Here is a 13,491-nt window from a genome sequence, read left to right as displayed (position 1 = left end):
GCACCGATGGCGGTCGTTGTTAACCCGGGCCTCGACCGATCCGGTATGGAAGTCATAGGTTTGATTCGCATCTTTGATTTGGCAAAAGTTTTACGCCGGATGCCCTTCCTGACGCAACCCTCTGTATTTATCCGGGCTTGGGACCGGCACAATAAGACACTGGCTTGTGTCCTCTTGCGGCTACATTCCCTACTTTTAATAGTTCCAACTGAACAAAAAAGTAAAACAAAAGTGTTTGAAAGTGATTTATAATTTCTACATCAGCACATTTATCTGAGATATAAATGATAAATTTACCTGTTTTCACAGAGATCAGGGAGTGATGAAGAAATTTTTTGAAGGACCGTAAAATGTATTTGGATCATGACACTGCAGATGTGAAGCTGCTTCTTGTGGGTCCTGGTAAATGTCCTCCTCTTTTAAGTCACATCTTGGAATGTGGACCACCTCTGGGGAGGTCCACTTTTGTTCAGTATCATCTGCGTGTATAGATAGATCATCACTGTGGAGCTGTGGAATCCCAGAGCTTCAGGAACAGTTGTCACCCGTCACGACTAACATCTGTTCACCAACAATGCAACTCAAAATGATGATAATTACAGTTAAATTATTTATGCAGTTAAACTGAAAGCACATTATCCTTGCATGTTCTTGAAGCTTCAACTATTAAATTGTTTTGTCTGAAGAAATAGTCTCAAGTTTCAGGTTGGCTGTTGTACAATAACAGCCTTTTGAAACATGGTTTTAAACACATTTTTAGTGACAAACAGGATATTCAGTGACATCACCTTGACTCCCATTTGGTCAGCAAATACAGTGTCTTAACAAAGCACCACAAAACACTTTCTGACACAAAGTGGAACTGGTATAACTGCTATAGGCTTTAATGAGCTGCTGGCTTGCAGCTACATAAACACATCATTTTGTCAGGTCACTGGTCCATCAACATGAAGCCTTTCATGCTTACATTCCTGACTGAACAGTTTCAGCTGAAATATTATAGTAGAATTAATGATATGCTTGAATAGATCAGTTTACAGTGTATGATTTGCTGATGTTTGGCATGTATGTTCTGAGGTTAATCCAAGATGAATCACACACAGGGTCAGGTGTTCACCACAGACCTGTCCAGAGCTCCTCAGATGGAGGGAGCGCCCCCTTGTGGTTGAAGTGACTTACAACAAATGTTTGCATCCAAACAGCACCAACATCTCTGGTCTTCTCATTGTGGACACTTATAACATATAATTAATAACACCAGTTTTTATTAATACAAAACATATTTTATATTTATATCTTCCTGACTACATTATCAACATTTTTACATTACTTTGAACCAGAATCAAAACTTACAGTGGTAGTTGGATGTTTCCCAGCTATAGATAATGAGTATAAATAATTCATACTTTATAGATAAAAAAGAAACCTCTAAACCACAGATTGATGTTTGATCAGAGTTTATGTGAGGTGTCTGGTTGGAGAAATGCTTCCCTCTGGTGGATTTCACTGGCAACAGCATTTGCAGAACGTTTTGTTGGCAGTCGTGTGTATTTTTGCTCATAAGTCAGATAAATATTAAAGCTAATGTGTTTTTCTATGCCATTTTCAATTTATGCAAATACTAACTGAAATAAAGTTCCACAGGGGGATCAAATATTGACACAATACTATGTTTAATTGTGCCAAAGTTTGGGTCAAAGTTATTTATTGTTCCAAACAAAGAATGACTGGAATGAAAATGATTAAATAATTAAAATTAATAAATGATTAGAATAATAAATAGAACCACTGTTACATGCTTTTGGCAAATTAAATAGCAGTAGCAGCAGCAGCAATAGTTGTAATATTATTAATAATAATGAGATCATGATGATGATGATGGTGATCTATGGATGTGTGAGTCTCTGTGATTCACCCATTCATTAAAAAGTGTGCAAATGTTTTTCTTTAGGATGAAGCCACATTGAAGGATTTCATGTGGTATTAGGATTAAACACACCAGCAAAAAACATGAAATTATTAAAGTTCGCCTCAAAATTAGCATCTATCCATCAGGATAAAATCAGGCAGCGCCCTCTACAGGAGCGGTCCCCAACCACCGGGCGGCACAGAGCCTTTGAATTTTCCTTTTTTTGATTATCAGTCTGAAGATGTTTTATTTTGAAAAGTGACTTTTGTGCGGAGTGAGGCACAGACAAATGCATGCGCCTGTGCCTCTTGACAGGTCTCAGTCACATGACAGGTTACCAGCTGCTACCCCAAAAATATAGTCCACAACTGTGCCAGTGGATTAAAATCAAGGCAGATTATCCTGAAATCACATAAGAAGCTTTGTGTACCTCACCTGAATGTAAATTGTAATTTCTTTTTTATTTATTCCTTATTGCTTCTCTTCCACCTTTTAATTCACCAACACCACGTCTAGTTCCTCGTGTGGTAAAATTTACCTGATAATAAACTTTTTTCTGATTCTGATTGAAAACCCTGCTTCCATTTCCACCTCCTGTCTCTGTGAAGTGGGATTTTCTGCAGTGACCATAAAGAAAACCAAACTGGAGTAGACCGGACGTCTGAACACACTTCAGGTGTCATTGTCTCCGTTACCCCGAGATGGGACCGGCTCATTCCAGGATGTATTAGTAGCTGTAAAAGTTGTGGTGAAGGATTGAAGATGGAGTTATTGAGTCTGAGCCTTTGACCATCAGATGACTGAAGCAGCACCACTTTGCTTTGGTAGACAACATAGGAGGGAAACGTCTCCATGGAAACATCACTTAGGCACTTGCATGTTTTCAGTAAGAATCTAAAATTTTGATCAGGGTCTCAGTGGTCATTTTAAAATTGTTGCCCTACAAAGAAGATGCTACTAAGCCGAGAACAAGGTCAGGGAGCTGGAGAGCCAAAGGGCGGCTCTGAAGCGCCCCTGCTTTTTCATGTGATATCATTTTAGTTTTGTAGAATTCCTGTCACTTCCCAGCCCTCTGGTTCTCATCCCTCGTGTCTTCACCCCCTGAAAACATCTCTGCGTTCTCTGTCAAAGAGGTTCGCACTTTCTTCTTCTCCTTGTACCTCCCAGAGTGAGACACCTTAACGTGGCGCCCCCTGCTGGCTGTAGTTTTATCCACTATCCTCTCCAGCCGGGCGTCCAGCTCGGCGCTGTGCACCATGTCCTCCTGGGGGGCGTCGGCCCCTGCAGCTGCTCCGGGCCCCTGCTGGACGGGTGCGGCGTTGCAAACAGTTTCTGCAGGAATTTCATACAGAACCTTTGGCTGAGATTTTTTTCTCCTCAGGAAAGTCAACTTCCACCAGCCTGTAGAGGACTCTGCCATGATGGGGGGAGGCTGGAGTGGGTGGGCGGCCGAGACTGTAGAGAGGGACACGTCATAAGATTCAATAATTGTCAAATGTACAGTACGGAAACATATTTCCCTGTACGAAGTCCACAGAGTTCCTACGTGTAAAACAGAAATATAGAATAGGAATGAAAAAGTGTACAATAGCATCAACCACACAATATAAAAGCACTAACGTTCAGTAGCGTAAGGCATAAGGTGTCAAGTTCTAACACTTGTAGCATCAGAAAAAAACTTTATTAATAGACATTTGTGTGTGGCTTGTTGTTTCCATTGGGGTTATAATAAAACGCATTGCAAACAACACTTTAAAAGATTTCTGCTGATGAAACAGAACCATGAAAAACAGGAAGGCAAAATAATATTTGTTACACCCAATAATATGCAATCTGTCATTTTAATCCGTGAAGAATCCACAAGAATGGACTGGGCAGACGGTCATGTGGTTTGGAGCCAATCGTTGTCCCAGAGAGTCAAAGGGTGTGTCGTCATGGTAGGACAGGTGCGACTACAGGTGACCGGGTGTCGGGAGGTTAGACCGTCGATCAAGACAGGCTCCTGCCAAAACCGAAAGAACCTAAAAGAATCAATTTCAATAAATCTTTTTGATAAATCTCTACAGAGCGTAAACAGACGGATTAAATACCTGTAGGACACACGCTGTGTATCCTACAGGTATTTTCCCACATGGGTAATGAAGCATGTTGACAATATTTTTAGTTTTGTAGATACTGAGCTCTTAAATGTTAATGGAGTTTCCATTTGCAGGGTGGTTAAAACATTTAATGTTCTAAGTGAGGGTGTTGGGGTACGCATGTCGAGGGGTTTGTTTACTAGAGCCCAGTTTTGTTTCCGACGCGTCCTAACACCCCCGGCCCCTCTGGATCTACCTTTATAAAAGCTACCATGGGCAGATCATTGACAGATGGGCCTTCTTGAAGGGTATGCTAGCGTTTTGAAATGATGTTCTTGATATAAAATTTAAAATAAAAGCAGTCTGGGTGCAGTAAAAAAATAGAGGATTGTTAGTTAACTGTTGGGATTAGAAACGGGCGGATGTGTGTTGCACCTGTCCTTCTGTTATCTCAATGTTTTCTGCTCATGTCTGAGCTCCTCTTTGTCCACCGTGACACTGTAAATATTTCAGTGTAAGTCAATAGCCTCCATATGCTGTGGATGCACACACACACACACACACACACACACACACACACACACACACACACACACACACACACACACACACACACACACACACACACACACACACACACACACACACACACACACTCAGGTTACCATGTGACTTTAGTGCAGTGTGTGGACACGTGTCACTAATATTACTGATGAGTCAAGCAGAAACAGATTGATGATGGTTTGACTTGTTTTAAAGGTAAAGACAGTTCTAACTTACATCACACGCTTTGAGGATAGAGAGGGGTTCACCATTTTCTCGCCCTGTCCAGGCTGTCAGGTGGGGGAGGATAAAAATGGTTCGATCCCCCACAGTGTTGCACCTTTATTAGCACCTTAACATTATTTATATGCAGGGTTTTGATCATTCTGTAAGGCTTCACCTCTCTGACACATCACATCTGCTACTGGATGAATCATTAGAGCTCATTAGAGCTGAAAGCAGGGATTTAATTAACAATATCATGTTAAAATATGAAGTTGTTCCTTTAATTTGCAGAACAGGATCCAGCCCAAACACAGAGAAACATGCCCAGACCAAAGCTGTCCAATGACAGTCCATATGTCTATACAATGGTTATTTGGTCACTGACACAAGTTTTTTTTTCTTTTTTTTACCTGTTTAATGAAAGATATTCAAATTATATTTACATAATGGACATGAACATAAAGTGTAGACTCTCGGCTTTCATTTGAGGGTATCCACATTCAAATTGGATGAACGTGTGCCACCTTATTTAAGGTGGACCAAAAGTAATTGGACAATTGACAAAGGAGACTTCTTGGGTAGTTGTGGGCTGGCCCTTTGTTATTTCATTAGCAGTTAAACATTAAAGTCCTGGAGTTGACCTGAGGTGTGGTGCTCCATGCAGGTGAAACAAGACATCCAAGCCTGTAAAGCCTGAACCATGGAATAATCCCCAAATAAAAGCTCATTTTTGGAAAGAAAGGTCAAAAATTACAGGAATTTAGCTTTAATCTGCATAATTATGGTAAAATGTAGATTTTTTTGACGTGGGAACTAGATGCATTGGTGTGATTTCAGGTTTTTTGGGTAAAATGTCAATTTTTAAATGTAGAAGTATCAAAATCTTGAAAGATCAATTATATCAAATATGTTAGGTTTGGCTTTACAGGGTTAAAATGCAAAAGCCAAAAAAACCTCTTTTTTCAAAATTACTACAATATTAGAGAAGTAAAATCTAGTTTAGAACATCTTGAGAAAGAAATAAAGCACTGGTGAACTCAGAAATGCAAAAAGAACTGGATGAACGCAGAAGACAGGAGTGGTGGATGATCACAGAATCATTTCCATGGTGAAGAGGAACCTCCTGAGAACAACCAACCCAGTTAAGAACACTCTCCAGGAAGAGATTGTGTCATTGTCCAAGTCTACCATGAGAAGACTGCATGAGGGTAACCACAGTGTTCACTGCACGGTGAAGCCGCTGTTAAGCCTCAAGGGTAGAACGGCTAGATCGGGCATCTAAAAAAGCCAGCACAGTTCTGGGAGACCTTTCTTTGGATGGATGAAACCAAGATCAACCTTTACCAGAATGATGGCTAGAAAACGTACGGGGAAGGTGTGTTAGAGTTCATGATGAGTCCAACACACCCCAGAACATGATAAACCATGGTGGAGGCAGGGCGACGGCTTGGACATGCGTGGCTACCAATGATGCTAAACAGAAGCAGCCGGGTTCCTCCTGAGCTGTCCAGAGACTGTCGGCTCAAGTCCAGCCAAATAAAGCCTGTTGATTGGTCAGCATTTCAAAATACAGATGGACAAAGACCCAAACCACACATTCAAAGCAACCCAGAATTAAACCACAGAAGTGGAATATCTTTGAATGGCCAAGATAGTCACCTGACCTCAACCCAACTGAGCATTAAACTTCAGACAGAAAGGCCCACAAACCAACAGCAACTGAAAACCACTGTAGTAAAGTCTGACAGAGACCCATCATCCCTAACTGTACATTAGGCTAGTGCAGCAGACATGTGGCTACCTTCTGCACCATGGGGCTATGACAAATTACTACCAACATGTGGATTAGGACACAGAAAATGACACGTAACACTGAGATTTGATCTTTTTCCAGAGACCCACCTACACTTAGCTACCTGTTCCATTCTCTGACCCACCCAAGCGAGGCCTCTGCCCCAGCTTTCATGTGGAGCGCCTGCAGGTCGGCGTCTGATTGCCTTCTGGCTCCAGGGCAAGTCTTTCTGGCAGCTGAGCAAACAGAAACTACACCACATTGTTTTATTGTTTCTTTTCACTCTCTGTAACTCAGACTCTCTCTTTCAGCCTCACGAGGACACGAGGATAGCTGTCCGATTGTTTGTCTCCTTTTGTCCCTTTTTGTGTAGATGTACACCACTCTGAGGTAATGGTGGGTGTCCACATCCCAGACTCTCTGTGTTGTCTGCTCAGCTGCAGGAAGCATGAAGGAGGTCATTGGCATTAAAATGAATCTGAATGAGTCTGACATATTTTTCTATTGTTTAATGGACCCTGCAGGGTCAGAATCAGGAGTCAGGGTGTGTGTGTTCTAGCATCTTTAATACTACCGTCAACATTCATGTGGGCTAACTTTAATAGTCATCTTATCATTTCCAAATTTAGACAGTCTGACATAATTGCATGAAGTATGCTGAAGAACAGGAACACGTTGCACAAGTAATGTATGATAGTTGCTGTGAGCATGCTAGCATGTCAATGCTATTGAGCTAATGTCATATATTACACAGTCATAGTTTAAAGTTATTTAAAATAATACAGTAATCCCTTGTGCATTTGTGCTTCAAGATGCACGGCTTCACCACGTCACGGATTGTTGTTCGGCAGTCACATGATACCGTACACACATTCTATTGGCTGATGCTATCCTGAAGTGTGTTACGTTCTGTGAGTCTCTGACTTCCGTGAGACAAAAAAGTGCTATCAGATATTATTTTAAAGGTAATACAGATAGAAGGTGGTTTAATATCAGTATGGGGGGGGAGATAATAAACATTTAAATTACCGTAAATAATAATATAAATATTTAGTCGTTATATCGCGGAATTCGTTATTTGCAGGGGGTTCCTGGAACGTATTAATTGCGAGAAACGAGGGATTAGTGTATATTTAAATTTTCCAGGGACCTGAAATGTGAGTGGTTGGTTGTTGGTCTTTCTATACTGTCCTGTGATGAACCTGTGAAGTCCCCCCCCCCGTGTCTAGGCTGGGCTTTTGGGCTTTAAGATGGATTTAGACTGAGTCAGCAAACGTACATAAAGTGGTCCCTGAAGGCACTACTGTTTGGGTGTAGTCACTGTGTTATCAGCCACCATGTTTACTCTTTCTGTGTTTCAGTGTGTGTGTGTGTGTGTGTGTGTGTGCGTGTGTGTGTGTGTGTGTGTGTGTGTGTGTGTGTGTGTGTGTGTGTGTGTGTGTGTGTGTGTGTGTGTGTGATAGAGAGATTAAACAGGGGAGGGAGTGTTCAAAGGTTGTTCTACCTGGAGGTAGGAGGGTACGTACGTTCCAGTGAATTCAGAGAAACGTCTGAATTATGTTGGCTGCTTTGAGGCTGGTGAGCAGCATCAGTGAACGTGACAGCGGTGGTCATCGGACCGATGCCTCACACACATGCACACATTCACTCTACATCACCAGTGCGTGACGGCTTGTGGCTGTGTAGAGGTCAGATCTCTGCTCTATTGGATCTAAAGGTCTGATTGAACACTTTGGGCTTCAGGCCCACCTTGTTCTGCAGGAAGACTCACCGTCCAGTCGTTCCATTCAGGCGTCAGTGACCTTCAGTCACACCCGCCCTTAAATGCCCACTGCCTGAACTACCTCTGGTCATATTTAGGTTTAGAAATCCATCAGTGACGTCGTCTTCTGTCTTCAACATTGTGAGATGTTTGTGCAGTAAGTTTGTGTTTGCTGCTGAGCTGGTCATCCTGGACAGTCCATAATAATAATTAGGTCATTCTTTTCCCTGATCTGTGACCTTCACTGAGGTTGTTCTCAGGATTGTTTCTTGATGGAGAAATGTTTTAGACAGAGAAGAAATTCTTCAATGCTTACAGTTAGCAGCTGGTTAGCGCATAAAGCGTTCCTCTACTGCTGAGCGGCTAACTGTGTTAGCTTCAGTCATTTCTCTACTTGTCAGCTCCCCAGGACTTCAACTGTCAGCAAAATCAAGACAAGTTGTCAGCATCTCTAAACCTGCAGGTCAAAGTTCACCATGATAAACTGTGGCAGGACAGGATGAATGTAGAAGGTAGAGTTAGATAACATGAGACGTAATAAAATGATATAAAAAAATGAGATAAGATGAATTCAGATACACTGACCCCTTGTTCCTCGTGGTTAATACGTTCCAGGAACCACACACGACTAACGAACTGCGGGACAGACCGACAAACTATTTATCTTATTATTTACGGTAATTTAAACATTTCTAAATCCCCCCCCCCCATACTGATATTAAACCACCTTCTATCTGTATCACCTTTAAAACACTCTGATAGACTGTTTAAAGCACATTCATGACTCACGGAAGACAGAGACTCACAGAACGTAACGCACTTCAGGATGCCATCAGCCAATAGAATGCGCGTACGGTATCATGTGACTGGCAACTAAAAATCCAGGATGAGGTGAAGTCACAAGCTTAGACGCGCAAATGCAGAAGGGCACACTGTATATGAAAATATAAGATGAGATAAAATGAGGTAAGATATGATGAGATGAGATAAGAAAAGAAATGAGGTGAGATAAACTGAGATGAGAAAATATCAGTTTGGTTGAGATAATATAACAATAGAGGTGTAATGAAATTATATGAGATGCAATGAGATGAACCAATTTAAAATAAGAAAAGGGGAAATGATACGAGATAAGATGATCAGATGAGATGAATGATAATTTAACATGAAAGGAGATGAAGTCATAATGAGTTGAGATGATGCTCACAGATAATGTTGTAGACAAAATACTCTGCAGGAAAACTTTTCAGGTTAAAGTAGTGAAGTTAGTTTACTGACTCATGAACAAGCATTGATTCAACTGTCTGAGGAAACGACGTTTGTGTACACAGTGTGTGTTCACTGGTGTGTCGGTGGAACTGTGGGTCGTCACGAGGGTGTCCTGGGCGAACGGGGTCGTCCACGTGTCCAGAGGTCTGGACCACCTTCAGGGGGACCAGATGAATGCGTTCTCCAGCCTCTAGAAGACTCTAACACACGTTTACTGTGACAGTTAGTGTGTGTTTGCACACTCACCTGTTTTACGCTGCAGATGTTTGCTTTGCTCTGCTGCGGTCGATTTCAATAAGGTTCAAGATCAAGTTCCACACATTTCATTCCAGAACACGTTTATAACTGTTGATGTCAGTCTCAGCCGGTTGTTACTTCTTCATCCACTCCTACCTGAAGACCAGGAGCTGATGTGACATTACGTCTGACACGTTCAGACGCCCAGCGGTTTGATTTCCATCTTTCAGAAGGCGTCCGTTTCCTCTCAGGAATGGAGAAATAAAGCCGCAAAAAGATGAGAACCGAAGACGAGCTCCTGTCGGTCTGCAGCGCGATCCCCTGCTGTCATTTACTGTGGAACAACCTTAAACCTCCATGTCCCCTCCTCCTGTCCACATTCACACCTGTCTGGCTTCCAGGTGCTGTGTTACAGGTGCTGTGGTTGACCCCTCCCTCCCACTGACACACACACACACACACACACACACACACACACACACACACACACACACACACACACACACACACACACACACACACACACACACACACACAGTCTTACAGTCTGGGTGTTGGCTACTGTTTTCAGACCAGTTGAACCTTCTCACACACCTGAACCAGAACCAGAACCAGAACCAGAACCAGAACCAGAACCAGACACTCCTGTAGCTCCTCTCTGGATCTCTACCTCCTCACCTACTGGTGACGATACCCTAACCCACAGGAACTTCAGTGTCAAGTTCAACCAACCCTTCACACTTGTTAGCACCAGCGCTAATTCCATAATGATTTTATAGACATTGTGAAATTGTAGTCAACAATTAACACTCACACAATGTTTTCAATGGAAAACGATCAGATGGATCTCAACCTGAGTTTTTAGGTGTGTCTCCGTTATTGTCAAATACAGCGTTAAGTGTCCTCCCTACTGTAGTACATGTCTGCTGGTTTTTGAATTACTGTCGTCATGGACACAAACTGGAGGGGGGACAGGTAACGTTTGACCACAGGTGTCACACTTAAGACTGACCTCTAGACTGATGGGTGGACATGAAGAGGAAGTGTGTAGACAAACCAACACAATACCTAAACGTACCCAACACCACCACACACTGAACGAATCCATTGATGCTGGGGGGCTCAGTCCTGATTCGGTTTATTCCACCCGCTTCAAAGCGGGGACGTGTTGGTGTGTTCGTCCGTTAGTTCGTCCACCAAACGTCCCCACAACCGTTCAGACAGAAAGATGAAACGAAAACACGACTCAGGCAGCAGAGGGGATGAAAGCCAGATGATGACCTTGACCTTGAGAAAACTAAATCAAGGTCAAATTTAAACTTTTGTACACTCAGGAACCGGATAAGACAGAAAGACGAGGGACAAGGCCAGTGTGAGTAAGACCATAGATCAAAGCTAGTGCTTTGACCTACCTATGCACTAGCTTTGATCTATGGTCAGAGTTAGTGCATAGCTTTGACCTACCCTGAAAGGTCAAAGCTATGCACTAGTCAGGTACTGCTCTCAGGATACCCTGACCTACCCTGGAAGTAGGTCAGGGACTGGGGTGAGGCAGTCTCTGACTGCCTGGTTTTTATTGCCGGGTGCTTTGTTAACACATGAATGAATCCCCACATTTCACACATCAGACGTTCACAAAACATCACCTGACAGTCCTTTAAGCTAAGTGTTTTCAGATGCACACCCAAGATTAATGGGTAGGTGGGAATCCCAGAATGCTTTGCAAACAGGGACGGCATTAATGAAAGATGGCTACTGTTGTGATAAAATAAGACTGCAGAAATGTTCAGTACAGTATATTATCATGAATAAACATGTAGATGCAAATCAATATTCAATTAGATTGTTGTGTTCAGCAGAAATGTAATTCACTGCCAAACTGTAGTCGGGTCAGTGTCTTTCATTACATAACTTGATTTTTTAATTCAAAAAATTATTTGTATGCCTAAAACTATAAACATTTCTAAAATTACCATATTCAACAGAATCAATTCAGCATTATTTAAAAGCTGTAAAAGTCCAGTGTTGAGGCGTTCTTACCAGGAAATACTAGGGAGTGATTGCTGACACGATCACCTCACATCGCACACACACATCATCCCTCTGGGTGTTGGAGGATCACAAACAGTTCAAAGGCCTGTTGTAAAGTTTTACAGCGTATTTTTGGCTTCTCGTGGGACTTTCCAATTGTACATGAATGAGTGCTGCTCCGTGACCTGCCCTGTGGTCTGCCCTGTGTGACTGCATGAGGAATTAGGACAGGAGTTAATATGTAATCCAGACACACACACACACACACACACACACACACACACACACACACACACAAAGGAAAGGCGACTCAGTCGGGTTCTTGAGATTATCTACATGATGAAGAGATAAACTTACTTTCTTTAAATAAAACAAGACCAGACCATTACGTTTACGGCTCGATAAGAAACATTCTTCTATCCTTGTTTCCTGGGGGGTGACATCAGGTTCTAGCGCGACGTCGCTCAGGAAGACTCTACTCTTCCCACCCTGTCCGTCACATCAGTCCTGCTGTCATTGAGGCTGTTGGATGGGCTATCATCTGTTTTAATTGGCCGGTACAACCTTACAACCGGTACAGAGTCACAGTGAAGCTCAGTCTTCACTGAATTGGAAACTTCAATTTTCCCGACTCAGCAGTCAATGGAAATAACAAGAAGTCACTTGTTCCTTTAAACCTTGTTGCTTTAAACCTCCAAACCTCGTGGAATTCTACAAAAACCCATAAAAGTCAATGTTATCATTCAGGAACAACCCAAATAGAAACACGTCCTGAACTGACAGAACTTCTGGAATACAGTCCATGTTATTCTGGTATTCTTTGGTAGACTGATGAGATAAATAAAACTCCAACCACACATGGAGCACCAGTTTTACGTCTGGGCCCTCGTCAGAGTTGTACTGACCCACATTACAAACATTTAAATAGGGAAGGTATGAAGCAAAAATGTGTTAAAACATAAATGATTCTACCAATCATATACATCTACAGACACATACTAACCAATAAGTACATTTCGGCTTCAGGCTTGGACAAACGCAAGGATCACTGCTTAGTTTATGGACCAGACATGGCGTTAGTCATGTTCCTTGGTGGACATGGCCCTTGTCTGTCTGCCAGCCTGGATAATGATTGTCTAATAGTAATAATATATAGTAATATGAAGTTCCTGGTAGCGCTGATACAACTGCTGCAGGGTTTGAAAGCTTCTTCGTACCTTCTCCATACACCTTGGAAGCAGATAAAACTGCGCCAGAAATAGGTTCGACTCAAACCGACTCAACTCCATCCACCAAAAACAAACGACAGGTTCATTAAACTACTTAAAGTGTCACACATTGGATTTTTTCTGTGGATTCTATGGAATATGGATATTCAACAGCAAAACATAGTTAAGCATCTAAGGAGCAGGAATTGAAAGATAAAAAATAAGTCCAAAGTTTAAACATCATGTGCCAACAATGTTCCCACCAGTTATAGCTGATAACTATCTAGTTGGTATTTGTCCTCCTGTAAGCCTTTAGTGGCTCTGAAAGTAATGAAAGTCATGGATGGAAGTCCTCCTGGCTTCATGAAGCTGTCGGTTGTTTGTTGCTTGAACAGAGTTCCCAGTTGTGAATTCACATCTGTAGAGATACTCATGGA

At 42.1% G+C, this 13,491-nt stretch overlaps 1 protein-coding gene across 1 annotated transcript; it reads right to left on the bottom strand.

Moving 5' to 3' along the window:
* Nucleotides 1-1,228: 1,228 nt before the first annotated feature.
* prr15la (proline rich 15 like a) lies at nt 1,229-10,201 on the bottom strand. The gene is made up of 2 exons (XM_068337381.1): nt 9,825-10,201; nt 1,229-3,364 (listed from the first exon to the last, which is right to left on the bottom strand). The coding sequence occupies exon 2, from the start codon at nt 3,327-3,329 to the stop codon at nt 2,967-2,969; it is 363 nt and encodes a 120-aa protein (XP_068193482.1). The 5' UTR covers nt 3,330-3,364; nt 9,825-10,201; the 3' UTR covers nt 1,229-2,966.
* Nucleotides 10,202-13,491: the final 3,290 nt, after the last annotated feature.

This window comes from Antennarius striatus, chromosome 16 (assembly GCF_040054535.1).
Source record: "Antennarius striatus isolate MH-2024 chromosome 16, ASM4005453v1, whole genome shotgun sequence".
Classification (NCBI taxonomy): Eukaryota; Metazoa; Chordata; class Actinopteri; order Lophiiformes; family Antennariidae; genus Antennarius; species Antennarius striatus.
Note: the sequence above shows the minus strand (reverse complement) of the source record. Positions and strands in the feature narration are given on the sequence as shown.